Raw genomic sequence first — 27,798 nt, 5'->3', positions numbered from 1 at the left:
CCAAGGCCTAGCTTGCACACAAATGCTGGGTTCCTTGCACCGAGGGCTGGCTTGCCTGGACATATCAAGGGCTTGCATGCACCGAGGTCTGGCTTGCTTGCATACATTTGATGCTTGCATTCTCCTTGCCTAGCAATCACCATTCGGCACAGGTTGTCCTCCTGCGTCTGCAAAACAATACTGAATAAGTCATCTCAATACTCAGCAGTAGCTTAACAATTCCAGACATCTTGTTTCCATTAGAGATTAATAATCCTCTTTCACACTACAAGCGGGCAGAGAAAAAATAAGCAAAAAAAACCCCAACCAAACCCAAACGTTAAGTCCCACACATACCATAAATAACACCCTTGATTACGAACTGCTTTGCTACCGCTTCAATGGCTTATCGCACACAGCCTTGTTCATCCCCCCTGTAGCTGCAGAGCCAGGCAGAAACTACTTTCCTCAGTAGTTGCATCTATGGCTACTTGATGGGCAGTATACTGTATGACCCTAGGCTACAAGCACGGACCGTATCAGCACATTAACCATAGAACCTTACTAATACACTTCTGTTGACAATTATCACTTCCATGCCTCGGGCAGAGCGCCTCCAACCAGACAAACATATGGAACAACACTGCACATTAAAAAAAACAATGACACAAGAAGAGACAAAAGAAAACTCTGAGGAGAATGACCCCCAGACCAGAGATGCCACAGGGCAAGAATACCTAGGGGCTGCGAGGAAGTCTCAGTGGCAGCCCCAGAAAAGTGGAAGACCGTGGCCCCTTACTAAGGGATATGGACACAAGTGGGAGGATGAACGTGCAAGAAGTGGTGCCTAAAGACCTTAGAATATAGAGAATGCATAGAAGAAGCCCCAGAAGAGGGGACAGATGCAACGAAGTGCAAGCAAGCACTCGATCAGAAAAGTTGACATGGCCTGCAATGCCGCTGCAATAGACAACTGACCAGAAACTTCTTTGAAGAGTAGAATACTGGGGCCCTGTAAAGGCATATGGCTGCAACTGCAAGGATGCAAGTGCAAGAAGCCCTGCTTAAAGGCCTAAAAACAGAGGATGCGTGGAAGAAGTCCCAAAATGGGGATTTAAGAAAACGGACCAATAATCATTGAGGATGCTGACATGTCCTGCAATGTCTATGCAATAGACAACCGACCAGAAATTTCCAAAACAAAAGACCAATCCAAGCTTTAAGATGGCAATGCAAGAAGAGCCATGCCCACTTGGCACCTTACGACGAACAGACATTCAAGACCCTAGAGATGATGCCCGAGGCACATACCACGTGCCTTAAGCACCAAGATGGCATCAAGGCCTGTGGAAAACTTCATACATGGCAGACAGGCTACATAGACTAAACAACAACACAGATACAGGCTAGAACTACCCTCTCTGGTGCATGCTAGCTCTGAGCTGAGAATTGAACCCCTCCCTATACCTGCACAAAGGTTACTCTTCCAGCACAGCCCTCTACCATATGCTAAATCCCCTCCCTGCCGCTCTCAACATTCTGCCTTCTTCCCAACCCCAAACTGCAGCCCCCTCAACTTAACTTTCAGAGGGCCAAAGACCTGAAGCCATCCCTGGCAGAAAAATCTCAAACCGCATCAGCTAAGTGGGACAACCACACACGGCTAGGTTCCTCTTGATTATCATCTGCAAGAAAACCAAACAGAAAACAGCACTGATAGTCAGCATCGCACTGCTCAGTGCTAATACTTGTACTACACCCACAGCTATATTGCCAAGACATTCTGCTCACCTGTTCTGTCCCGATTCAAACATCCAACGCTGCAGCCATCATCACGTGGGGCACCTAAGATAGGCAGACAAAAATTACTGTTGTGCTTCTGAGAGATCAGTCCCATGCTCCTTCTCCCCACTACCCGGCTCGCCTCAACTGCTCTTCCCATTGAAAAGGCAGCCTGCACAGCACCTGCAAAATCAAAGATAAATGCTCAATGGAGTTACTGTGTGCTACATTGATCTTAGACACCAATTTGGACAGCCACCCCCTCACCTCTCAAACCATTTTTCAGCATGAAGCTCAACCCCTCTGAGGCTGTATGTGGCACCTGCAAAAGAAGAGAGGTACTTAAGATACTAACACAAAGCAAAGGCTGCCCCCAGCAATACCCATCTCCTGGTATGTTTCCTTGACCGCTCTCCTGCGCGGCATCCATCATCTCGGGCTGCCATGGTGAGGCTTGGTCTCCACCTGTAATATGCAGACAGCAAGGGATGCTTTTAAGATCAAACTGAAAATGTAGATTAGCTATTTATATTGCCACCAGCCACAACTTCCCAATGACACCACAGCTGACTCACCTCCCTATGGCACTCCACCTGCAACTCCATCAGCAGCTTTTGGTACACCAGTTGTCTCTCTGCATCTGAAAAACACAATATCAAAGTAGTCACTCAGACATTCAGTGACACCTTAACGGTTCCAGACCTCTCACTTCCATTTAGCAATACCGTGCCTACTGCACACTACAGCCAAGCACAAGTCAACAACCAAACCCAAACATTACGTCCCAATCCCTTTGAATTGAAACTGTTCCGTTACCACTCCACTGCATTCTCCCGCACACTTTTGGTCATCCTCTCTGTGGCTGCAGAGCCAAGCCGAAACTGCTCCCAAAACAAGACCGATCCACGCTTTAGGGTTGCGATGCAAGAGTAGCAGTGCCCAATCAAGACCGCATCGATGAGTACAAGCATTCGGGATCCTAGACAAGGTGCCCAAGGCATGTCCGGCATGCCTTGAGGGCAAAGAAGACATCAAGACCTGCAGAAAACTTAAGACATGCCACACAGACTACAGAACCTAGATGACAGACACGGGCAAGAAGCCTCGTTGAAAGACCTAGAGGTGCAGAGGATGCACGGAACAAGTCCCAGAACAGGGATCCAAGAAAACAGATGACTAATGAATGCGGATGCCGACACAGGCTGCAAGGCTGCAGCACAAGAGACATCTGACTGCAAACTTCCAAAACGCAAGACCGATCCATGCTTTAGGATTGCAATGCAAGAAGAGCAGTGCCCGATCGACACTGCATTGATGAGTACAAGCATTCAGAACCCTAGACATGGTGCCCAAGGCACATCTGGAGTGCCTTGAGTGCAAAGAGGACATCAAGACCTGCAGAAAACTTAAGATGTGGCACACAGACTGCAGAAACTAGACGACAACAGACACAGGCTAGAACTGCCCTGCCCGTGCTAGTTTTGGGCTGAGAAGCAGGCCCCTCTGCCTTTGCCTGCCCAAATGGGACTCTCTCTGCACAGCCCTCTCCCCTATGTTACCTTTAAAACCCCTCCCTGCCATCCCCAAACTTCTCCCCTCTTCCCAGATCCACCCCTGCCTTGGTCCCTCAACTTAACCTTCAGAAGGCCAAGAGTTATCCTCAGTAGGAAAAAAAAAACCCCTCCAACAGCATCAGCTATGTGGGATGATCCTGCAGTCACCAGGTTCCTCTTCGCCATCTGCAAAAAAATGAAATGGAAGACAAACAGTGCCAACAGTGGGTATTGCACTGTTCAAAGTCAGTGTCCTGCACGACAGCTTGCTCTGCCTAACTGCCACATTGTTCACTCATTTGCTATTTGCCATTTCTAGTGTCAGATGCTGTGGCCGTTATTACCTGGGACAAGTAACTCCAGAGAATTACTGTCGTTCTTGTGAGAAGTCTGTCTTGTGCTTCTTCTCTGTACTACTCCGCTGATCTGAAATGCTCTTCCCGTTCCCAAGGTGGCCCACACAGCACCTGCAAAACCAAGGGTAAATACTTAACCAAGTTGCCAAATAATACTTCGCTCTTCGAGACATATCTAAATTCCTCCTAACCGTCAGCCCCACAATGATGGCAATAAGCCTGACTACCTCACCGGTGCCACAGAATTCCATGCAGTCTGCTTACCTCTCCTCTTCACCACTCCCATTGTAGGAATGCAGTAGTGGCAATACCCAGGACGACAGAAAGATGAGCCACAGGGATCCAGATGTTTGCAGATTACCTAGCTATAGTCACAGGAATGAACAAAAAAACTTGCAAAAATATTCTAGTTGAAAACCAGTAAAGATGACAGACACATAAGACAAAAAACACAGGACACTCACCATGCAGCAATGGAGACAGGAATTACAGAGACCATCAGCCAATGGAAAAAACTCACAATGGTGGGATTCGACTACTCAAAGACCTAAATTGGAAACTCAATGACCATAAAAACCACAACTGATAACAAGGATGAGGTAACAACTACTGCAAATGATACTAGAGCAAGCCTCACTGGTAAGTTAAGGAAAAATCCAAGACTCTGGTAGTAAGGGAGGCTTGCGTGCCCACAGACTAGATGAAAAAGAGTTGCTCTGCTTCTAACTGTCACAAGCCAAGATAACATCCATCCTCTTCCCTGACAAACACAAAGGAAAGTAGGGACAGAATTCTGCATTGCAGAAAAGCACTGAGTCCATACCTTTAAGTAGTGAGGTCTCTGACATTCAGATGGATGGAGACATGACGCATCCAAAGAAGTCAGTGGGGGAACAAGGGAAGTAGAAGGCACAAGGAAGGAGAGATCTCAGAGCCCTAGAGATTACGTTTTGAGTGTAGTTGATGCTTTTCAAGATCAAACTCATCTGATGTTCAAACCAGATGATTGCTGCACAAAGGTCAAGATGATCCATACCTTGTGTCTCAACTTCATCATACCTCCCATCAGCTGCAGAGAGGGCAAACGTGGATGGCCCTCACATATGACTGCCAAACTAAACTGAGAAAGATCGATGAACCCATCTCACTTCCCTTAACCATCCCCCAAACCATTAAAGTACTTCTCCACTCCTGAATGGCCAAAGAAAGAACTCTGCTCCTTCCTAACAGCACCTACCCTCTTTTTGAGCCCTCTGACTCTTCACTGTTGCTGTTCCTTGGGAGCTGTGCTTCTGAGCCCTTCCCTGTGTTCTGCTGGCCACTCCTATCTTCTGCCAGCCCACGGATTCAAACTCTCACTCTAGCCTTGCAAACTGAATTCCAGATTATTATCACCTACAAGGTGCCCATTACAAACTGCAAAAGCTCTAGAGCCAAAGCACCATCCCACATGGAAAGAAGGACAGCAACAAGGTGTCCCATAACCAGAAATTCTAGGCAAATGCAAAGCCCACAGAATGAAATAAAAAGAAAGCAAACTATTGAAACATCTTGCCCCCTCCAACACACAATAAAAAATTACAGACGTTAAAAGAAAAGCACTCACCTCTATAAACAAAACAAATGTACTTACAGCTGTGTATGGTGCTTAGCCTACACTGGTCCCAAACTCTTATCTCAAACAGCAGCCTCTGCTTCTCTAAAAGAGACACAAAAAAAAAAAAAAACCACAAAAAAAACCACAAAAAACAACCAACCAAAAAACCTTACCAAAAAAGCTTAACCTACCCCAAAGCTGCAATGAGTTGAAAGAGTAGGAGAGCACTAATCTTAAGGAAGACCAGAAGCTGAATGACTCCCTAGTGGAAGGCCTGTGCCTTATATACCCCTGGGGCCTCCACACCCACCACCTGGGAATAGGGTGTGGCAAACCCCTCAAAGGCATAAATAGAGCCTGGGGAGCAGCTGTGTTTTATTAACTTAGCTTTACATTCACAACAAGAAAAGCACTGAATGCAAAAAAGGAACTTTACTGGAAATAAGAGTATTTGCTCTTTTACTTACTCTTTCACGTTTCCCCTCCCCCAGCTTCCCTGTACCTCTCTTCTTTTAATTCTCTCTTCTGTTTTCTCTCCCTTTTCAGCTTTCTGTCTCTGCCCTGTGGCCATAGTTCTTTTTTCTTTTTCCATCTTTGTCCCAATGTATAGCCTTCTCTTTTTCCCCACAATTTCACTGGCCTTATCCCTGGAGTACTTTCTTTTTCTGTGCCTGCAAGTGCCTTCCTTTCTCTCTTTCCATCCTTCTCTTTTTCTCCCTATCCCTTTGTATTCCTCAATATTGCTAATGTAGTTTTTTATTTCAATCTGTGTCTTGACAGTCCCTTTTCCTGCTCCTCTTTCTATTTCTGATGTCTTTTTGCTAATCACTGTGCTTTTTTATAATACTTTGTCTGCAGGGCTCCTAATTTCTCTCTTTTTCTTTAATACATTCCCTTGTGGTTCTCAAACAAGTCAGCTCTACTTTACGTATCCATGTGGCTTAATAAGATTCTTTTGCTGAAATTTTCTTCTAAGCTTCTACTCAGAAAAATATTGGTGAAAAAATCTGCTTTAGGGGATTCTGGAAGGCTCCTGGGGCTCTCTACAGGGCTCCCGGGATCACGGAGAGGCTCCTGGGTCTCTCTACAGGGCTCTTGGGATTACTGAGAAGCACCTGGTTCTCTCTACAGGACTCCATTGGATTCTGGGAGGCTCCTAGGTCTCTCTACAGGTATTCCGGGGATTCAGGGAGGCTCCTGGGGCTCTCCACAGGGCTCCCGGGGATTCTGGGAGGCTCATGGGGTCTCGAGAGGGCTCCCAGAATTACTGAGAATCTCCTGGGTCTCTCTACAGGGCTCCAAGAGATTCTGCGAGGCTCCTGGGTCTCTCTACAGGGCTCCCAGGGATTCTGAGAGGCTCCCGGGGCTTTCTACAGGGCTCCCGGGGGATTCTGAGAGGCTCCTGAGGCTCTCTACAGGGCTCCAAAAGATACTGAGAAGCTTATAGGGCTCTCTACAGTGCTCCCGGGGATTCTGGAAGGCTTCTGGGTCTCTCTACAGGGCTCCAGGGGATTCTGGGAGGCTCCTGGGGCTCTCTACAGGGCTCCCAGGATCACTGAGAGGCTCCTGGGGCTCTCTACAGGGCTCCCAGGATCACTGAGAGGCTCCTGGGGCTCTCTACAGGGCTCCAGGAGATTCTGCTGATCTCTACAGGGTTCCAGGGGATTATAGGAGGCTCCTGGGGCTCTCTACAGGGCTCCCGGAGATTCTGAGACGTTCTTGTGGCTCTCTACAGGGCTCCAGGGGATTCTGGGAGGCTCCTGGGGCTCTCTACAGGGATCCAGAGGATTCTGGGAGGCTCCTGGGGCTCTCTACAGGGCTCCTGGAGATTCTGAGACGTTCTTGTGGCTCTCTACAGGGCTCCCGGGGATACTGGGAGGCTCCTGGAGCTCTCTACAGAGCTCCCGGGGATTCTGGGAGGCTCCTAGAGCTCGATACAGTGCTCTAGGGAATTCTGGGAGGTTCCTGGGGCTCTCTACAGGGTTTCCGGAGATTCTGGGAGCCTTCTGGAGCTCTCTAGAGTGTTCTAGGGAATTCTGGGAGGTTTCTGGGGCTCTCTACAGGGATCCTGGGGATTCTGGGAGGCTCCTGGGTCTCTCTACAGGGTTCCAGAGGGTTGTGGGAGGCTCCTGGGGCTCTCTGCAGGGCTCCCGTGGATTCTGGAAGGCTCCTGGGGCTCTCTACTAGGTTCCCAGGCATTCTAGGAGGGCCCTGAGGCACTCTAGAGGGCTCCCGGGGATTCTGGGATACTCCTGGGGCTCTCTACAGGGCTCCCGGGGATTCTGGGAGGCTCCTGAGGCTGCCTACAGGGCCCCAGGGGATTCTGGGAGGCTCCTGGGGCTCTCTACAGTGCCCCAGGGGATTCTGGGAGGCTCCTGGGGCTCTCTACAGGGCTCCATCGGATTCTGGGAGGCTCCTGGGGCTCTCTACAGGGATCCAGGAGATTCTGGGAGCCTCCTCGTGCTCGCTACAGTGCCCCAGGGTATTCTGGGAGGCTCCTGGGGCTCTCTACAGTGCTGCAGGGGACTCTGTGAGGCTCCTGGGACTCTCTACAGGGCCCCAGGGGATTCTGGGAGGCTACTGGGGCTCTCCACAGAGCTCCATCGGATTCTGGGAGGCTCCTGGGTCTCTCTACAGGGCTCCCGGGGATTCTGGGAGGCTCCTGGGGCTCTCTACAGGGATCCAGGAGATTCTGGGAGCCTCCTCGTGCTCGCTACAGTGCCCCAGGGTATTCTGGGAGGCTCCTGGGGCTCTCTACAGGGAACCATCGGATTCTGGAAGGCTCCTGGGTCTCTCTACAGGGCTCCCGGAGATTCTGGGAGGCTCCTGGGGCTCTCTACAGGGACCCAGGGGATTCTGGGAGCCTCCTTGGGCTTTCTACAGGGATCCAGGGGATTGTGGGAGCCTCCTGGGGCTCTCTACAGTGCCCCAGGTGATTCAGGGAGGCTCCTGGGGCTCTCCACAGGGCTCCCAGGGATTCTGGGTGGCTCATGGGGTCTCGAGAGGGCTCCCAGAATTACTGAGAATCTCCTGGGTCTCTCTACAGGGCTCCCAGGGATTCTGGGAGGCTCCTGGGGCTTTCTACAGGGCTCCCGGGGGATTCTGAGAGGCTCCTGAGGCTCTCTACAGGGCTCCAAAAGATACTGAGAAGCTTATAGGGCTCTCTACAGTGCTCCCGGGGATTCTGGAAGGCTTCTGGGTCTCTCTACAGGGCTCCAGGGGATTCTGGGAGGCTCCTGGGGCTCTCTACAGGGCTCCCAGGATCACTGAGAGGCTCCTGGGGCTCTCTACAGGGCTCCAGGAGATTCTGCTGATCTCTACAGGGTTCCAGGGGATTATAGGAGGCTCCTGGGGCTCTCTACAGGGCTCCCGGAGATTCTGAGACATTCTTGTGGCTCTCTACAGGGCTCCAGGGGATTCTGGGAGGCTCCTGGGGCTCTCTACAGGGCTCCAGGAGATTCTGGTGATCTCTACAGGGTTCCAGGGGATTATAGGAGGCTCCTGGGGCTCTCTACAGGGCTCCCGGAGATTCTGAGACGTTCTTGTGGCTCTCTACAGGGCTTCAGGGGATTCTGCGAGGCTCCTGGGGCTCTCTACAGGGATCCAGAGGATTCTGGGAGGCTCCTGGGGCTCTCTACAGGGCTCCTGGAGATTCTGAGACGTTCTTGTGGCTCTCTACAGGGCTCCCGGGGATACTGGGAGGCTCCTGGAGCTCTCTACAGAGCTCCCGGGGATTCTGGGAGGCTCCTAGAGCTCGATACAGTGCTCTAGGGAATTCTGGGAGGTTCCTGGGGCTCTCTACAGGGTTTCCGGAGATTCTGGGAGCCTTCTGGAGCTCTCTAGAGTGTTCTAGGGAATTCTGGGAGGTTTCTGGGGCTCTCTACAGGGATCCTGGGGATTCTGGGAGGCTCCTGGGTCTCTCTACAGGGTTCCAGAGGGTTGTGGGAGGCTCCTGGGGCTCTCTGCAGGGCTCCCGCGGATTCTGGAAGGCTCCTGGGGCTCTCTACTAGGTTCCCAGGCATTCTAGGAGGGCCCTGAGGCACTCTAGAGGGCTCCCGGGGATTCTGGGATACTCCTGGGGCTCTCTACAGGGCTCCCGGGGATTCTGGGAGGCTCCTGAGGCTGCCTACAGGGCCCCAGGGGATTCTGGGAGGCTCCTGGGGCTCTCTACAGTGCCCCAGGGGATTCTGGGAGGCTCCTGGGGCTCTCTACAGTGCCCCAGGGGATTCTGGGAGGCTCCTGGGGCTCTCTACAGGGCTCCATCGGATTCTGGGAGGCTCCTGGGTCTCTCTACAGGGCACCATCGGATTCTGGGAGGCTCCTGGGGCTCTCTACAGGCATCCCGGGGATTCTGGAAGGCTCCTGGGGCCTTCTACAGGGCTCCAGGGGATTCTGGGAAGCTCCTGGGCCTCTCTACAGGGCCCCAGAGGACTCTGGGCGGCTCCTGGGGCTCTCTACAGGGCCCCAGGGGATTCTGGGAAGCTCCTGGGCCTCTCTACAGGGCCCCAGGGGATTCTGGGAGGCTCCTGGGGCCTTCTACAGGGCTCCAGGGGATTCTGGGAAGTTCCTGGGGCTCTCTACAGGGCCCCAGGGGATTCTGGGAAGCTCCTGGGGCTCTCTACAGGGCCCCATTGGATTCTGGGGGTCTCCTCGGGCTCTCTAAAGGGCCCTAGGGGATTCTGGGAGGCTCCAGGGTCTCTCTACAGGGCCCCAGGGGATTCTGGGAAATTCCTGGGGCTCTCTACAGGGCCCCAGGGAATTCTGGGAGGCTCCTGGGGCTCTCTACAGTGACCCAGGGGATTCTGGGAGGCTCCTGGGGCTCTCTACAGGGGTCCCGTGAATTCTGGGAGGTTCCTGGGGCTCTCTACAGGGCCCCAGGGGTTTCTGGGAGGCTCTTGGGGCTCTCTACAGGACTTCAGGGGATTCTGGGAGGCTCCTGGGGCTCTCTAAAGGGATCCAGGGGATTCTGGGAGGCTCCTGGGGCTCTCTACAGGGCTCCAGGGGATTCCGGGAGGCTCTTGGGGCTCTCTACAGGGCCCCAGGGGATTCTGGGAGGCTCCTGAGGCTCTCTGCAGGGCCCCAGGGGATTCTGGGAGGCTCCTGGGGCTCTCTACAGGGCCCCAGGGGATTCTGGGACGCTCCTGGGGCTCTCTACAGGGCCCCAGGGGTTTCTGGGAGGCTCTTCAGGCTCTCTACAGGGCCCCAGGGGATTCTGGGAGGCTCCTGGGGCTCTCTTCAGGGCTCCAGGGGATTCTGGGAGGCTCTTCGGGCTCTCTACAGGGCCCCAGGGGATTATGGGAGGCTCCTGGGGCTCTCTACAGGGTTCCCGGTGTTTCTGAGAGGCTCCTGGTTTTAGCGTAGAGGCAAACATATAACCATTCCAGGTAGGTTATATATGATTCTTTTTTTTCGAGGCGCCCGGAGCCAGGGGTATTTTAACCCAAATCAGGTTCCCAGAGCATCTCGGCGCGTCCGCATTTTAACCCTTAAGTTTTTTGCAATGCAGTGTATATTCAACAGATTACCTCATTTCTTCATACCTATGTATGCGAGGATTGTCTCATCATTTGTGTGGACACCTGCATTTCTTTATCTTCAGTTGACTGTCCTCGGTGTGCTTCTGGCCTTCACCAATGTAGACTGTGTTCAGATAAGGTTGTTAGTAAAAGCGTCGGCTCCGCTCGGATAAGGTTGTCAGTACATTCTTTCTAAGCACTCCGTAATATCATATATTTGTGGAGGTTATGTGTGGTCTGTGAGAGAACCATCACTGTCTACAGACACAAAATCTGCACAAACTCAACTATAAAGATCCACAAAATTAAATGCTAAACACAATAGATATCAAATTCTGAATACAATATACTTAACCTACAATTCTAATCTTATTGAATTGAGCCCTAATTCTTCAGGTAAATTAACATTTTTTTCCCAACACCTGCAGTGGGAGCCGAGTAATGATGTCGCAGCGGTGATCAAACAGGACGGAGCGATGGGCTGAGACCAATGGTATGAGGTTTAACGAGGCCAAACGCCGGGTCCTGCGCTTGGGGTGCAACAACCCTATGCAGCGCTACAGATCAGGAGAAGTCTGGCTGGAAAAGCTGCCTGGAAGAGAAGGACCTGGGGGTGCTGGTTGGCAGCCGACTGAACATGAGCCAGCAGTGTGCCCAGGTGGCCAAGAAGGCCAACGGCATCTTGGCTTGGATCAGAGACGGCGTGACCAGCAGGTCCAGGGAGGTTATTCTCCCTCTGTACTCAGCACTGGTGAGACCGCACCTTGAATACTGTGTTCAGTTCTGGGCCCCTCACCACAAGAAGGATGTTGAGGCTCTGGAGAGTGTCCAGAGAAGAGCAACGAATCTGGTGATGGGGGCTGGAGAACGAGTCTAATGAGGAGCGGCTGAGAGAGCTGGGGTTGTTTAGCCTGGAGAAGAGGAGGCTGAGGGGAGACCTTATTGCTCTCTACAACTGCCTGAAAGGAGGTTGTGGAGAGGAGGGAGCTGGCCTCTTCTCCCAAGTGACAGGGGACAGGACAAGGGGGAATGGCCTGAAGCTCCGTCAGGGGAGGGTCGGGATGGACATCAGAAAAAAATTCTTCACAGTAAGAGTCATTGGGCACTGGAACAGCTGCCCAGGGAGGGGGTGGAGTCCCCTTCCCTGGAGGTGTCTAAGGGATGGGTGGATGAAGTGCTGAGGGATACGGTTTAGGGAGTGTTGGGAATGGTTGGATTCGATGATCCCGTGGGTCCCTTCCAACCTATGACTCTGATTCTACAGAGCTCCTGGTGGTATCCACAGGAACCCCCCCGATCCTCAACGCCCCCCCCCTTTTCACCCTAAAACCTGCCCAAAGACCTTTCAGAACCCCAACGCCCCTCATTTCACCCCAAAACCTGCCCAAGGACCCCCCCCCCAACACCCCCCCCTTTGCACCCCAAAACCTGCGCAGAGACCCACCAGACCCCCAAAACTCCCCCTTTGCACCCCACAACCTGCACAGGGACCCCCCCAGAACCTCCAACCCCCCCTTTGCACCCCAAAGCCTGCCCAGAGACTCTCCCCACACCCCAATCCCCCCCCTTTGCACCCACAAACCTGCCCAGGAACCCCCCCCCCCAGAACCCCAAAACTCCCCCTTTGCACCCCAAAACCCACGCAGAGATCCCTCAGAACCCCAATCCCCCCCCTTTGCACCCACAAACCTGCCCAGGGACCCCCCCCCAGAACCCCAAAACTCCCCCTTTGCACTCCAAAACCCACCTAGGGATGCCCCAGAACCCCAACCCCCGCTTTGTACCCCAAAAACTGCCCAGAGACACACCCTCCCAGAACCTCTAAACCCAGGCTCCAAAGTGCCCCCCCCAAGACCTTGAGCCCCTCCCTTACACCCCAAAACCTTGTGGCACCCCAACCCCCCCCCCAGCACCTCAAAACCTGCCCCCCAAGACTCAGACTCTCCATCCAAGCTGCTTTATTGAAGTGGATTTGGGCCTCCTCCCCCAGATTTTGGGGGTGCAGGAGGTGGATTTTGGGGTGCCCCCACTCAGACGAAGCTGAGGTGTCGATTTGGGGGGACCCCGTACCTCAATTTATGCTCCTCGAAGAGATCAACCAGACTTTTGAGGTAACGGCGATGCCAAAGATCCACAGCCTCGGGTGGTGGATTTGGGGTGTGCGGCAGCTCCAGGGGGGATCCCACTTTTTGGGGGGGAGTCAAAAGAGGGGGTCAGGCACTCAGGGACCCCCCAAAAGTCAAATAAGGGGGGGCACAAGCCCCTCAAAAGCAGCCCCCCCCCTTCCTTTTGGTCCCTACCCCACTGCACCCCAAGATTTGAGCCCATACGGTGCCCCTCCATGTGGGATTTTTGAGGGGGCCATAATTTTGGGGGTGCCCTAAACCATTTTGGGGTCCCCTCATGCTTTTGGGGTGTCTGTCCTTCCCATGAGCCCCCCACCCCACATGATGGATTTGGGGTTCAGGACCCCCCAATTCCCACTTTGCCCCCTAAAACTTGAGCCCCCCCCATCCCTTATCTCTTCTTTCTGATGTGCTCCTCCCCTTAAGGATTTTGGGGCACCCCCCTCGATTTTTGGGGTTCCCCCCACCCCAAGCCACCCAGGAGCCCCCCCCGATGATGGATTTGGGGTTCAGGGGTTCCCCAATTCCCACTTTGCCCCCCAAAACCTGAGCCCCCCCATCCCTTCTTTTATGGGGTGCTCCCCTCCTCCCTTAAGGATTTAGGGGTACCCCCCTCGATTTTTGGGGCTCACCCACGGTGTGGATGGGGCGTCGGAAAGGTAAAAGCCCGAAACTGTACTGAAAAACCCCCCGAGCATGAAAAAGGGGGAGCGCGAACCCCAAAATCCGCTGGAGCCAAAGCTGGAGGCGTCGAAGCCCTGAACCGGGGGGGTTCGGAACTTGCTGGAATAATTCGTTCTCCCCAAAAGAAAAGACTGGAACTAGGGGGGCCCTGAAGGGGTGGGAAAGATTTTGGGGGGCCCCCAGGGTCACCCCAATATCTTTACCCCCCGCCTTAAAGCTCCCCGACATCCCAAAATGGGAAAGGATGGAGAGGAGAGGGTGGATTTGGAGGATCTGATTGGGTATCTAAAGGATTTGGGGGTCCCCTCCCTTGGATTTAGGGGTCCTCCCTCAATTTGGGGGAACCCCCCCAGACATCCCAAAATGTGAAGGGTTAGGTGGGACGCATCGGAGATTTGGGGGACCCGCTTTGGGTTTGGGGGCCTCCATGGGATTTGGGGGACAGCCCGCACCCCAAATCCCCCCCAGCCCCCCATATCTCCCCTTAGGCACCCCCAAATTCCCCCCAGCCCCCCATATCTCCCATTGGGGACCCTCAAATCCCCTCCGGTCCCTCAAATCTCCCCTTTGCCCCTCCCAGCACCCCAAATTTCCCCCCATCACCCCCAAATCTCCCCTTGAGGACCCCTAAATTCCCCCCAGCCCTCCAAATCTCCCATTGGGGACCCTCAAATCCCACCCCCAGCCCCCCAAATCCTTCCTTGGGGACCCTCAAATCCCCTCCAGTCCCCCAAATCTCCCCTTTGCCCCTCCCAGCACCCCAAATTTCCCCCCAGCCCCCCCAAATCTCCCCTTTGTGACCTCTAAACACCCCAAATTCCCACTCCCAACCTCCCAATTTCCCCCCCCAGCCCCCTAAATCTCCCCTTTGCCCCTCCCAGCACCCCAAATCTCACCCCTTGGGGACCCCCAACCCCCCCCCAGCCCCACAAATCTTTGCATAGCAACCACTAAGCACTCTCAAATCCAACCTCCAGCCCCCCCAAAATCCCTCACCCGTACTCCAGGGCGATGCGGACGAAGCCTTTGCGCCCCAAAAGTTGGAGGGTGAGGGCCCCAGGGTGCGCATCCAAGGATTCGGGGGGCCCCCCCAAAGCGATGATGGCTGCCTGCCCCCCACTTTCACGGCTCAGCAGATACTCCAGGCTCGACTTCTCCGAGGACACCAGCCCTAAAAAGCGGGGGACACCCCCGTACCCCCAAAATTAGGCTCCCCCAGCACCTAAATCTGGGTGCAGGAGAAGTTGGAAAAGGGCTGAACTCCTATATTTTGGGGGTTGGGGGGGTAAAAGGGGCTGGAACCCCCTATTTTGGAGGCTGTACCCCCATATTTTGGGGTGCAGGAGAGTTGATAGGGGCTGCAACACCTATTTTGAGGGGCTGAACCTCATATTTTGGGGGCTGGAGGGTTATTGGGGACTGTACTCCCATATTTGGGGGTGCAGGGAGGGTAATAGGGGCTGTACCCCCAAATTTTGGGGTGCAAGAGCAGTGATGGGGTCTGTACCTCCATATTTTGCGGGGCTGAACCCCAAATTGAGGGGTCCGGAAGGATTCTGGCGGTGCAATCCCAATATTTAGGGTGCTGGGGACCCCACATTTGACAGGCTGGAAGTGTGATTCAGATGCACCCCAATATTTAGGGGGGTCTTCAGCATCCTAAACATTTGGGTCCATCCCCAGGAGCTCCCAAATTTGGGGTGCACCCCCAAATAAAGGGGTCCCCTGCACCCTAAATATAGAGGTGCAATTTAGGGGACAACCTCCAAAATATGGGGGTACAGCCCCCCATTACATCTTCTGCACCCCAAAATATGGGGGTACAGCCCCCATAATCCCTCCTGCACCCCAAAACATGGCGGTAGAGCCCCCCATTATCCCTCCTGCACCCCAAAATATGGGGGTACAGCCCCCCATTACCCCTTCTGCACCCCAAAATACGGGAGTACAGCCCCCATTATGCACTCCAGTCCCCCAAGATATGGGGGTACAGTACCCATTCCCCCTCCTACAACTCAAAATAGGGGGGTACAGCCTCTATCACCCCTCCTGCCCCCCAAAATATGGGGTTCTGGTGGGTGCCCCCAAATTTAGGTGGCTTGGGGGTACTATGCGTGGCCCAACCCCTCCTCATTTTTGGGGTTCACCCTCCCCCAAACTCACCCCCAGCCAGCATGTAGTCACGGAAAAGGGGGAGTCGGAACCAGCAGGGGAGGGTGAGGAGATGGGGGTGAAGCCCCGGGAAGAGCTCCCCAAAACCGGTGGCTTCGGTGCAGAAGTTGGCAAAGGCGCCGGCAGCCAAAACGCCGTGAGGGTGGAACCCCAAAATGTAATTGCGATGGGGGTTCAGCTCCGCCGTGCGCACCAGCTGAGGTTTGGGGGGACCCCAAAGTTGGGGGGGGACACCCCAAAATGGGAAGAAGTGTGAATGGAAGAAGGGGATCCCCCCAAAATAAACAAGTTTGGTGGATAAAATCCACCCAAGAAGCCACCAAATCCAACCAAGAACCCCCAAAATCCACCTGAGAACCTCCAAAATCCACCCAAGTACCCCCAAAATCCACCTGAGAACCTCCAAAATCCACCCAAGTACCCCCAAAATCCACCTGAGAACCTCCAAAATCCACCCAAGTACCCCCAAAATTGACCCAGGAACCTCCAAAATCCACCCGAGAACCTCTAATATCTATCCAGGAACCTCCAAAATTGAACTAGGAACCCTCAAAATCCATCCAGGAACCCCCAAAAAGGACCCCCCCAGTCCCCCACAGATGCCCCCTCAGCCCCACAGCTCCCACTCAGCCCCCCAAAATCCATCGAAAAGCCCCCCAAGAGCCCCCTCAGAGCCCCTCAAAATCCCCCTTCAAGCCCCTCTAAACCCTTTAGGACTCCCCCCAAACCCCCCAGAACCCCCAAAACCCCTCAAAGAGCCCCATAAATGCCCTCCAGGGACCCTCAAGCCCTTTGAGACCCCTCAAAGGCCCCCAGAACCCCCCCCCTCTAAACCCTTTAGGATCCCACCAAGCCCCCCAAAATCCCCCCTCAAGCCCCCCCAAACCCTTTAGGACTCCCCCAAAACCACCCCAAACTATCTAGAACCCCCAAAACTCCTAAAAGAGTCCCATAAATGCCCTCTAAGGACCCCCAAACCCATTGGGACCCCTCACAGCCCCCCAAATATCCCCCGCAAACCCCCCCCCCAAGCCCTTTAGGGCCCCTCAAGCCCCCCTAAACCCTTTCGGACTCCCCCAATCCCCTCCCCTCAACCCACCTAGAACCCCCAAAACCCCTCAAAGAGCCCCATAAATACCCCCCAGGGACCCACAAATTCTTTGGAACCCTTCACAGCCTCCCAAAAATCCCCCCTCAAGGCCCTCTAAACCCTTTAGGACCCCTCAAATCCCCCTTCAAACCCCCCCTAAACCCTTTGGGAACCCCCAAATCCACCCCCCCAATCCCCCCCCCAAATTTCCCCCCCCACCATCTAGACTCCCGAAAACTACTCAAAGAGCCCCATAAATGCCTTCCCGGGACCCCCAAAACCTTTGGGACTCCTCACAGCCCCCCAGAATCCACCCTCAAGCCCCCCTAAACCCTTTGGGAACCCCCAAATTCTCTCCCCTCCCAAATCCCCCCCCCCCAATTCCCCCCCAACCATCTAGAGACCCCAAAGCCCATCAAAGAACCCCATAAATACCCTCCAGGGACCCTCCAAGGGACCCCTAAACCCTTTGGGACCCCCCAAGCCCCCTCTTCCCCCCCTTAAAACCCCTCCATCCCTCCCAAACCCCTCCCTTCTCCAGCCCCTCCCCTCCCCGGATCACCGAGATGGGAAAGTAATCCCGGAAGTGGTGCCAGAGCGTCCACCCTCGCACCCAGGCGCTCGAGCGCCCCCCACGGCGCGGCGTGTCCCGGTCCGCCAGCAGCCACAGCCCATAGAGCAGCGCCGGCAGCCAGAGCGAACCGCGCAGCGCCAGCGCGAACATCAGCGTGCACAGCTGGCCTGGGGGGGGGTTCAGACTTTTTTTTGGGGGGGGGGGTCTATAAATAGCCCCCCCTTAAAGCTCCCCACCCCCCCAGGAACCGTCTTTCTAGGTTTCTCCGTTTTGCAGCGGGAGCTCAAAAACCCTTGGAAGGGGGAGGGGGAGGTTGCGCGGGGAGAGAGGGGGTTCAGGAGGGGGAGGAAGGGGGGATGGAGACCCCCCCTCGGGGTCAGCCCCCCCCCAAAAAAACCCTCGTTTTTCGGGGTCTCCGTTCGCCCTCAGCACCCCAAAATTCAGCCCCGTGGAGCGGGGTCTGCAAGTACCGTTGCAAAGGGAAGGAGGCAGGAGTTTTGGGGGAGTGTCAGGGACCCTCCCCTTAGCGACCCCCCCTCTTAGGGACCCTCCCCTTTTAGGGTCAGCTCCCCCGGACACCCCATTTTTGGGGTTCTTATTTGCCCCCCCCCCCCCCCCCCAGCACCCAAAAACCCAGTGCGGGGGGAGCAGCATTACCTTAAGGGGACTGGGAAGGATGGGGGTACTGGGAGGACTGGGAGGGGTTGGGGGCTTTTGGGGACCCCCCCTTAGGGCCATCCCCCCACCCCATTTGCCCCCCCACCCCAGCACCCCAAAACCACTCTGGGGGGGGCAGCAGGGTCAGCATTGCCTTAAGGGACCCAGGGGACTGGGAAGGATAGTGAGGTACTGGGAGGGATTGGGAGGGAACTGGGAGGACTGGGGGGATACTGGGAGGACTGGGGGGGGGGGTTTGGGGACACCTCACCCCCCCCCCAGGGCCCCCCCTTTTCTCACCGAGGGCCAAGAAGGAGAAGACCCATTGCAGCACAGCCAAAGTTTGGAGGCGGCGGCGAAGGGGGAGGCGAAGGGGGGCAAATCGAAGGGGCATTATTGGAGGGGGGCAAACTGGGAGGTACTGGGAGCTGGGAAAGGGGCACTGGAAGCTACTGGTTTAAATGGGAATGGCCTCAGCCCCACCCCTGCCCCCTGTCCTACAGTGGGAGGGAGATTGGGTAATAGGGGGGGGGGGTACTGGGAGGTGCGAAAAGGGCACTGGGAGGTGGGGGGTGTACTGGGAGCTGGGGAAGGGGGGCACTGGGAGCTACTGGTTTAAATGGGAGCAGCCCCGGCCCCGCCCCTGCCCTCCACTGGGAGGGAGATTCGGCAATGGGGGGGTACTGGGAGCACTGGGGGCAGCACTGGGAGCTGGGAGGGGGGAACTGGAGGGGGTACTGGGAGCTGGAAGGGGGAACTGGGAGCTGGCGGGGGTTACTGGGAGCTATGGGGGTTACTGGGAGCTGGGAGGAGGGTACTGGGAGATGTGTGGGGGAGTTACTGGGAGCACTGGAGGGGGTACTGGGAGCTGCAAGGGGGGAACTGCAAGGGGCTACTGGGAGCTGTGGGGGGTTACTGGGAGCTGGGAGGGGGGTATTGGGAGATGTGGGGGGGGAGTTACTGGGAGCACTGGGAGGGTACTGGGAGCACTGGATGTGCAAGGGTGAGGGCTTGAGCAATGCCGGGGCTCGAGGGATGCTTGTGCAAGGGTTGGCACTGGGGCAACTGGGATGAACTGGGAGGTACTGGGGGGGGCACTAGGGAGGCACTGGGATGAACTGGGAGGTACTGGGATGAATTGGGAGACACTGGGATGAACTGGGAGGGCACTGGGATGAATTGAGGGGTGCAGGGAGGTACCGGGATGAACTGCGGAAAGCGCTAGGGAGTAATTAGGATGAACTGGGAGGCACTGGGATGAACTGGGCGGGCACTAGGGAGGCACTAGGATGAATTGGGAGGTGCTGGGATGAACTGGGAGGTACTGGGGGCGCTAGGGAGTCACTGGAATGAACTGGGAGGCACTGGGATGAACTGGGGGGCACCAGGGAAGCACTGAGACGGCTCTGCGGCTGCTGCCATAATGAACTGGGAGGCACTGGTTTGAACTGGGAGGTTGTTTATTTACAACGTGCGGGTCCAGGTACTTACAGGGGGGTCCACGGCACCCCGACCCCGGGGGGGGGACACGGGGACCCCTTTACTGGGCAGACTGGGGGGACTGGGGAACGGTGGCCCCGTTGGCTTTGGCCGGGGGGGGTTGGGGACTGTCCCCCCCCTCGGGTTTGGGGGTGCCGGGGAGGGGGGCGCTGGGGGGGGGGCGGTGCAGGGGACGCAGAAGGGGACAGTTGGGGGGCTGGGGGGGGCGGGGGGGTGGCACCGGGGCCACTTTTGTCCCCCGCAGAGGGCGGAAGGGACACTACGATGTACTTCTGGACACTGCCGGTGACAGTGGCACTGGGGACAGTGGGAGCCGCCGACACCAGTTTGACCACGGGTTGGACACTGGGAACACTGGTGGTGACTGGAGAGGTGGCGGTGGGGGCGGGGCTGGTGCTGAAGGTGAGAACCTAAAGGGGGGGGAACAGGAGAGTGAGGGGACACGGGGGGACACGGCACCCCCATATCCCCCCCTGCCCGTGTCCCCCCCCATGTCCCCCTGTGTCCCCCCATATCCCCTCATTTCCCCCTCATATCCCCCCTATATTCCCCCCATCTCCCCACAACCCCCATATCCCCATGTCCCCCCATATCCCCCATGTCCCCCCATATCCCCCCCATGTCCCCCCATATCCCCCCCCATATCCCCCCCCATGTCCCCCCCCCGTACCTGCTGAGTGGCTCCGGTGGCGGTCGCTGAGTTCATGACGATGAACTTTGGGGGGGGCGAGGGCTGCGTTGGGGTCCCGGGGCGCCCCCCCCCCCCCACCCCCGGCACCGGGAGGGCGATGGCACCGGGGACCTTAATGATGCTGGGGGGGCGCGGGGGGGGGCCCTGGGGCGCCTGCGACAGCGTCAGCGTGGGGCGCGGCTGGGGGACACCGGCGTCACGGGGGGGGTATGGGGTCATGGGGACCCCGCCATGGCCCCAGGACAGCCCCGGTGCCCCCCATCTCCTAATGACACCCCCCCATGTCCCCAAGACCCCCCCATCTCCTAATGACCCCCCCCTCATGTCCCCAAGATCCCCCCATCTCCTAATGACCCCCCCATGTCCCCATGAGGCATGGCTGGGGGACACCAGCTTCACCGGGGGGAACACACGGGGACCCCCCATGTTCTAATGATCCCCCCATGACCCCTCTCACGTCCCCCATGTACCCCCCCATGTCCTAATGACACCTCGATGTCCCCATCACCCCCCTCCAGTGTCCCCAGGTCACCCCACCTCCCCCAATCCCCTCCCAGTGCCCCTCAGTCCATCGAAGTCTCTCCCACTGCCTCCCAGTCTGTCTCAGTCCCCTCCCAGTGCCTCTCAGTGCCTCCCAGTCCCCTCCGATCCCCTCCCAGTGCCTCTCAGTCCCCTCCGATCCCCTCCCAGTTCCCCCAAATCCCCTCCCAGTGCCTCCCAGTCCCCTCCAATCCCCTCCCAGTTCCCCCAAATCCCCTCCCAGTGCCTCCCAGTCCCCTCCAATCCCCTCCCAGTTCCCCCAAATCCCCTCCCAGTGCCTCCCAGTCCCCTCCGATCCCCTCCCAGTCCCCTCCGATCCCCTCCCAGTTCCCCCCAATCCCCTCCCAGTGCCTCCCAGTACCTGGGTGATGGTGAGGGTTGTCCTGTTGACCTGCTGGGCCTGGAGGGCAGCCTGCGCTCGGGCTTTGCCAACGTGGGAGCAGAGGGCGGCGCCCACGAACCCAAACTCGGCCCGAAAGGCGTCCGCCTGGTCTGGGGGCGCCCGGAGCTTGGCCACCACGGGGGCACAGTGCTTCTGCGGGGACAGCGGGGACATTGAGGGGACGTGGGGGGCATTGGGGGGACATGGGGGGCATATGGGACATGGGGGGCATTGGGGGATATGGGAGACATTGGGGGATATGGGGGACATGGGGGACACTGAGGATATGGGGGTACGGGGATATGGCGGGATATGGGGGGACATTATGGGGGACATTGGGGGATATGGGGATATTGGGGGACATGGGGGGCAATGGGGATATGGGGGTACATTATGGGGGACATTGGGGGATATGGGGAGATATGGGGATATTGGGGGACATGGGAGGCATTGAGGATATGGAGACATCAGGGCAGAGGGGGACACGGGGAGATATGGGGGGCAATGGGGATATGGGGGACATTGGGGATATGGCGGGATATGGGGGGACATTATGGGGGACACTCGGGGATATGGGGAGATATGGGGATATTGGGGGGCAACGGGGATATGGGGGACATGGGGGGCAATGGGGATATGGGGACATCAGGGCAGGAGGGAACGTGGGGGGGATATGGGGGGACACACGTGACCCTAAAAAGGATGAGCTGGTGGCGCTTGGGGCCACCAGGAGGGGACACGGGGAACACATTTGGGGACACCAGGGGGACACAGAGGGGACATTGGGGACAGTTGTCCCCTGGGTATCCCCACCAGGAGTAGCGTCTGGACGTGGTCGGCGCCGATCTTGTCGATGTTGCTGACCACGGGGCCTTCCAAGATGGCTCGAATCCTCTCGCCCTCCAGCGGCAATCGGGGCAGGATCAACGTTTTGATGACCTGAAGACACCGAGGGGACATTAGGGACACCGAGGGGATATTGGGGACACCAAGGGGACATCACGGAGGGGCCGTCGGGGGAAGGTTTGGGGAGCTGGGAGTGACCTGGAGAGGGAGGAACGTCATGGAGACACCGTGAGGACATCATGAGAACATCATGAGGACTTCGCCGTGGGGCAGATGTGGAGCTGGGGTGGGGACAGGTGTGTCCCCAGGGGGTTGGGGACATGGTGGGGGGATCTTAGGGAGGTGACACGCGTGTCCCCAAGGGAGGGAGACATGAAAAGGGGAGGAGACATCATGAGGACACCATGAGGACATTGCTGTGGGGCAGCGTGTGGGGCAGATGTGGGGCTGGGGTGGGGACAGATGCGTCCCCAGGGGGTGGGGACACAGGAGGGGGACATTTGGGGGACACTTGAGGACATTTGGGGACACTCACATCATGGCCGAGCTCAGCAAGTCCTGCGATGGAGCCGTAGCGGGTGGTCCAGGGTGTCTTCTCGTCCACCCAGCTCTAGGGCAGAGGGAGCCTGACCCCCGGCTGCCCCATAGATTGACCCCCGGCTGCCCCATAGATTAGCCGGACCCACAGCCGGACCCACGGCCCCACCCCAGCCCAGCCTCACGGCTCCTGCCTGACCCATAGATTGACCCATAGATTGACCTATGGCCTCAAATCCCAGCCCCACAGCCTCATCCACATCCCCATCCCAAATCCCAGCCCCACATCTCCATCCAAGCCCCACATCTCAGTCCACCTCCCCACGTCTCCATCCCCACCCCACATCCAGCCCCACATCTCTCCATCCCAGCCCCACATCCTGCCCCACATCTCCATCCTCACCTTAGTGAAGGTCTTGGTGATGCGGGACTGGATGTTGTTGGTGGTGGTGCTGAAGTTCTTGCAGATTTGGGCCACCAAACGGGCAGCGAAGTCCCTCAGCGCCCAATGATTGTCCACGTCCGGGCGGAGGCAGAGCTGACGGCTCACAATGCACGTCATGACGGCCGGAATGAGCTCGTGGAGCTGCGGACAGGGAGGGGACACGCTGGGGACACCTTGGGGACACACTGGGGACATGGAGGACACAAGGGGGGATGGCCAAGATCAGCTCGTGGAAGTGGGGACAACGTGGGGACAATGAGACGTCATCGTGGGGACATGGAGGACACAAGGGGTGATGGACGGGATCAACTGGTGGAGATGGGGACAATGAGGGGACAACGAGGGGACAACGAGAGGACATGGAGGACACAAGGGGTGATGGACAGGATGAACTTGTGGAGGTGGGGACACCACAGGGACAACGAGGAGACAGATGGACATGTCAGGGATAGGGGGACATGTTAGAGACAAAGGAAGGACATGGGGACATGTTGGGGACGTGCTGGGGACATGGGAGGACGCGGGTGTCCGTAAGAGGGATCAGATGGTGGTGTTTGGGGCCACCAGGAGGGGACACAGGAGCCACATTGGAGACATCGGGGACATAGAGAGGACCTTGGGGACAACGAGGGGACATGGGGAGGTGACAGAGGGGACACTCACGTATTTCTCCAGGTAGAGCGTGGGGTTGTCCATCAGAGCCTTCACCATCCGCATGAGGTAGATGAGAAGAGCCAAATTGTTCTGCACGACGTTCACCCGCACCTGTGCCACCACGGCGGGAGGTGACACCGGGGCCACCGGACCTCGGGGACACTCCTGTCCCCACCCACGGTCCCAGAAGGGATGAAGGAAACACCTGCCTCACCCCCCCCCCCAAAAACAAGTGTCCCCCAACAACAACCAGGGACGACCCCCCCTTGTCACCAACGGGGATGTGGGGACACGGGGACCCCCCCTTCACTCCCTCAGGGACACCCTTGTCACCCTCTTGGGGACATCCCTGTCACCCCCTCAAGGACACATGGACCCCTCGTCACCCGTCAAGGGGGATGTGGAGACGCGGGGACCCCTGTCACCCCCTCAGGGACACAGGGACACCCTTGTCACCCTCTTGGGGACCCCCTGTCACCCCCTCAGGGACACAGGGACCCCCCCTGCCACCCCCCGAGAGGTTTGGGGACCCCCGTGTCACCCCCTCAAGGACACAGGGACCCTCTTGTAACCCTCTTGGGGACCTGGGGACCCCCGTCACCCCCCAAGGACACAGGGACCTCCTTGCCACCCCCCTGGGGACTCCCCTGTCACCCCTGAGGGGTTTGGGGACACTTTGGGGACACCGGTGTCACTCACCCCTTCGGAGATGAAGGTGCTGAACCGCGGCAGCATCTGATAGAGACCCGGATCAGTGGCGATGCTCTGGAGAGCCTCCTGGGGACATCGGGGACATCAGGGACACGGGGGACATTGGGGACCCCAAAGGGATGTTTGTGACCCCAAAAGGACGTTGATGTCCACCAAAAGGACACTGATGACCCCAAAAGGCCGTTGGTGTGCACCAAAAGGACGTTGGTGACACCAAAGAGACATTGATGTCCACCAAAAGGACGCTGCAGACACCAAAAGGACGTTGGTGTCCACCAAAAGGACGTTGGTGGCCCCAAAAGGACGTTGATGTCCACCAAAAAGGACATTGGTGACCCCAAAAGCAGGTTAATGTCCACCAAAAGGACACTGGTGGTCCCACAAGGACATTGGTGAGCACCAAGAGCACGTTGGTGACACCAAAAGGACATTGATGTCCACCAAAAAGACACTGGTGACCCCAAAAGGACATTGCTGGCCCCAAAAAGATGTTGATGACATTAAAAAGGACGGCGGCGGCCCCAAAAGAATGTTGGTGACCACCAAAAGGACGTTGGTGACCCCAAAAGGATATCCATGTCCACTAAAAGGACATTGGTGACCCTGAAAGGCTGTTGATGTCCACCAAAAGGATGTTGGTGACCCCAAAAGGCCGTTGGTGACCCCGCGGATGTCCCCGTCCCCCTGCCACGTCCCCGGTCCCCGCTGGGGTGACTCACAGAATCACAGAATCACAAGGTTGGAAAGGACCCATTGGATCATCGAGTCCAACCATTCCTAACACTCCCTAAACCATGTCCCTAAGCACTTCATCCACCCGTTCCTTAAACACCTCCAGGGAAGGTGACTCACGGCACGTTTGGCCTCACAGGAGCCCACACACGCCTCAGTGATCTCCTTGTAGTAGAGCTGCTGCTCCACCGAGAGCTCGTGGACACTGCGGGGCTTCAGCCGGAGAGGGGCCACCTCCAGCACCGGGCCCTTCTTCTCCTTCCCTGTGGAGATGCCACCACCAAGCAGATCAGGAGCCATCAAGGGACAACCTGGAGCTGCCCCAAACCCAACATGAGCCATTATGGAGCCACCAAGGAGCTCCAAAGCCCCTGGAGATGCCTCAAAGCCCGTCATGGAGCCACCAAGGAGCTCCAAACCCCCTGGAGATGCCTCAAAGCCCTTCATGGAGCCACCAAGGAGCTCCAAACCCCCTGGAGACACCCCCCCAAGCCATGGTGACCCCTCATCACCCCACGTGACCAACCTTTGGCATCGGCCGAGGTGACGCTCTGTCCTTTGCCCTTCAAGGTCCCATCATCCTCTTGGCCGGGTTTGGTGGACTTGAGGGGCTCTGTGGCCTCGGCCTTCTGCTGCTCCTTCGGGGCTGCGGGAAAGGGAGGGGTCAGAGCACCGGGACGAGGAGGAGGAGGAGGACGAAGAGAGAACAAGGAGGAGAATGAAGAGGATGAGGATGAAGAAGACAAGGACAAAAAGAGAAGGAGGAGGACGATGAAGAGGATGAGGACGACGACGAAGAGGAGGATGAAGAGAGAACAAGGAGGAGGACGAAGAGGACACAGAGGAGGAGGATGAAGAGGATGAGGAAGATGAAGAGAAGGACAAAGATGAAGAGAAGGACGAGGAGGATGAAAAGAAGGACGAGGAGGACGAAAAGAAGGACGAGGAGGATGAGGAAGACAAAGAGAAGGATGAAGAGCACGAAGAGAAGGACGAGGAGGACAAATAGAAGGACAAGGAGGACAAAGAGAAGGACGAGGAGGACAAAGAGAAGGACGAGGAGGACAAAGAGAAGTTCGAGGAGGATGAGAAGGACAAGGAGGATGAGGAGAAGGACGAGGAGGACGAAGAGAAGGACGAGGAGGACGAGGAGCCTGACCTGGCGGCGGGTTCTCCGGGATGGCCGGCTGCACCCCCTCAATGCTGAGCCAATGCGCTGCGAGGAGGAAAAGACCCATCAGAACCCCCCGAAAACCCCAAAATGGCCAGAATTGCCCCCAAAAGCGGCGCCCCCCCCCCACCCTTGAGGCAGACGTCGAGGGGCACTCGGGGCAGAGGTGTGTTGATGATGTCGCTGAGATCCACCTCCTTCTCCTCATAGAAGTAGAGTTCGCGGCCGCCACCGCTGGCGTAGCGGAAAGGGATGAATTCCTGCGCGTGGAAACCATAGAGGGGCTGCGGGGGGCAAAAAAAAAGGGAGGTGGGGGTTAAACGGGTTCGGGGGGTAAAAGCCCCCCCGAAAGAGTCCGGGGGGGGTCTCTGAAGCAGCAAAGGGGTTGGAGGTACCTCCACGTTTTTGAGCTTGAGGGCAAAGTCAACGTCGCCCGTGGTCAGTTTGCGGCGTTTGCCCATGTGCATAAACTTCAGTGCGTCCTGGGGGGGGGGAAAGGGGGGGAAAAAGAGGGGGAAAAAGGGGGGAAAGGGGGAAAAGGGGAGAAAAGGGGGGAAAAGGGGGGAGAGGAAAAAGGGGGGGGAAAAGGGGGAAAAAGGGGGGGAAAAAGGGGGGGGAAAAGGAGGAAAAAGGGGGGGAAAGGGGGGGAAAAGGGGGGAGAAGGGGGGGAAAAGAGGGAAAAAGGGGGAAAAGGGGGGTAAAAAAGGGAGGAAAAGGGGGAAAAAAGGGGGGGGAAAAGGGGTTTGGTGGGAAAAATTGGAGGAAAGAGGGGGGAGAAGGGGTTTAGGGCTTCCAGTCTCTCCCAGTGCTCCCAGTCCCTCCCAGTGCTCCCAGTCCCACCTGGGCCACCTCCTTGAGGCAGTAACTGGGCTTCCCAGTCCCTCCCAGTGCTCCCAGTCCCACCTGGGCCACCTCCTTGAGGCGGTAACTGGGCTTCCCAGTCCCTCCCAGTGCTCCCAGTCCCACCTGGGCCACCTCCTTGAGGCGGTAACTGGGCTTCCCAGTCCCTCCCAGTGCTCCCAGTCCCACCTGGGCCACCTCCTTGAGGCGGTAACTGGCTTCCTCGGACAGCAGCTGACACGTCTCCTCTCCCGCCTGCGCCACTCCCAGCGCTTCCGCCATCACCTTCAGCGACTCCGGCGGGAGCAGCGTTTGGCTCAGCTTCAGCTTCTTCTCCTCTGACATCCTCTTCCTCACTTGGGAGGGGACCCCAAAATATAGGGGGGTTTTGAGGTCCCTCCCCGAAATATGGGGGAGGGACCCTGAAATAGGGCTCGAAACCAAGACGGGAAAGCACCAAAAGAAGGGGAAAAGGGGAAAAGAAGGGGGGAAAAGAGGAAAAGAAGGGGAAAAGAGGAAAAGAAGGGGGAAAGAGGAAAAGAAGGGGGAAAAGAGGAAAAGAAGGGGGAAAAGAGGAAAAGAAGGGGGAAAGAGGAAAAGAAGAGGGAAAGAGGAAATGAAGGGGGAAAAGAGGAAAAGAAGGGGGAAAAGAGGAAAAGAAGG

The 27,798-nt window shown here is 56.7% G+C and overlaps 2 protein-coding genes and 2 long non-coding RNA genes across 10 annotated transcripts; all 4 read right to left on the bottom strand.

The window, feature by feature from the left end:
- Positions 1-1,093: 1,093 nt before the first annotated feature.
- On the bottom strand, positions 1,094-2,530 carry LOC128850003 (uncharacterized). Of its 2 annotated transcripts, XR_008447523.1 has the most exons (4): positions 2,337-2,530; positions 2,029-2,226; positions 1,771-1,944; positions 1,094-1,664 (listed from the first exon to the last, which is right to left on the bottom strand). It is a non-coding gene; the product is annotated as an uncharacterized LOC128850003 (long non-coding RNA). The 2 variants fall into 2 exon arrangements; XR_008447522.1 differs by having other exon boundaries at positions 1,771-2,226.
- Positions 2,531-3,398: 868 nt separating this feature from the next.
- Positions 3,399-4,999, bottom strand: LOC128850002 (uncharacterized). 2 transcript variants are annotated; one of them, XR_008447521.1, is made up of 5 exons: positions 4,494-4,999; positions 4,135-4,217; positions 3,935-4,035; positions 3,659-3,781; positions 3,399-3,500 (listed from the first exon to the last, which is right to left on the bottom strand). It is a non-coding gene; the product is annotated as an uncharacterized LOC128850002 (long non-coding RNA). The 2 variants fall into 2 exon arrangements; XR_008447520.1 differs by having other exon boundaries at positions 4,135-4,999.
- A 7,732-nt stretch (positions 5,000-12,731) lies between these two features.
- On the bottom strand, positions 12,732-18,536 carry LOC104063827 (2-acylglycerol O-acyltransferase 2-A-like). 5 transcript variants are annotated; one of them, XM_054052725.1, is made up of 6 exons: positions 18,387-18,536; positions 17,418-17,596; positions 15,757-15,961; positions 14,590-14,764; positions 13,542-13,707; positions 12,732-12,968 (listed from the first exon to the last, which is right to left on the bottom strand). In XM_054052725.1, the coding sequence occupies exons 1-6, from the start codon at positions 18,478-18,480 to the stop codon at positions 12,855-12,857; spliced, it is 933 nt and encodes a 310-aa protein (XP_053908700.1). In that variant the 5' UTR covers positions 18,481-18,536; the 3' UTR covers positions 12,732-12,854. The 5 variants fall into 5 exon arrangements, with proteins under 5 accessions (XP_053908700.1, XP_053908701.1, XP_053908698.1 ...); XM_054052726.1 differs by having other exon boundaries at positions 13,628-13,707; XM_054052723.1 differs by having other exon boundaries at positions 13,542-13,741; positions 18,387-18,535.
- A 387-nt stretch (positions 18,537-18,923) lies between these two features.
- Positions 18,924-27,515, bottom strand: TAF6 (TATA-box binding protein associated factor 6). The gene is made up of 15 exons (XM_054052713.1): positions 27,325-27,515; positions 26,691-26,777; positions 26,426-26,579; positions 26,284-26,340; positions 25,651-25,770; positions 25,245-25,387; positions 24,381-24,458; positions 23,691-23,792; positions 22,986-23,168; positions 22,581-22,655; positions 22,013-22,138; positions 21,179-21,352; positions 20,257-20,457; positions 19,773-19,996; positions 18,924-18,954 (listed from the first exon to the last, which is right to left on the bottom strand). Exons 1-15 carry the CDS (start codon positions 27,478-27,480, stop codon positions 18,924-18,926), a joined length of 1,911 nt encoding a protein of 636 aa, XP_053908688.1. The 5' UTR covers positions 27,481-27,515.
- Positions 27,516-27,798: the final 283 nt, after the last annotated feature.

The sequence above is a fragment of the Cuculus canorus genome, chromosome 36 (genome assembly GCF_017976375.1).
Source record: "Cuculus canorus isolate bCucCan1 chromosome 36, bCucCan1.pri, whole genome shotgun sequence".
Classification (NCBI taxonomy): domain Eukaryota; kingdom Metazoa; phylum Chordata; class Aves; order Cuculiformes; family Cuculidae; genus Cuculus; species Cuculus canorus.
Note: the sequence above shows the minus strand (reverse complement) of the source record. Positions and strands in the feature narration are given on the sequence as shown.

What these genes read in the sequence shown, in the direction of transcription:
- LOC104063827 (XM_054052723.1), bottom strand. Translation starts at nt 18,480, where the DNA reads ATGCCCCTTCGATTTGCCCCCCTTCGCCTCCCCCTTCGCCGCCGCCTC. An exon ending in GGGATTACTTTCCCATCTCG is followed by an intron (nt 15,962 to 17,417) that starts GTGATCCGGGGA and finishes CCCAAACCTCAG; the next exon opens with CTGGTGCGCACGGCGGAGCT. An exon ending in TGACTACATGCTGGCTGGGG is followed by an intron (nt 14,765 to 15,756) that starts GTGAGTTTGGGG and finishes CCCGCTTTTTAG; the next exon opens with GGCTGGTGTCCTCGGAGAAG.
- TAF6 (XM_054052713.1), bottom strand. Translation starts at nt 27,480, where the DNA reads ATGTCAGAGGAGAAGAAGCTGAAGCTGAGCCAAACGCTGCTCCCGCCG. An exon ending in CACCTCGGCCGATGCCAAAG is followed by an intron (nt 25,388 to 25,650) that starts GTTGGTCACGTG and finishes GCATCTCCACAG; the next exon opens with GGAAGGAGAAGAAGGGCCCG. An exon ending in CGCTCTACCTGGAGAAATAC is followed by an intron (nt 23,169 to 23,690) that starts GTGAGTGTCCCC and finishes CCCTGTCCGCAG; the next exon opens with CTCCACGAGCTCATTCCGGC.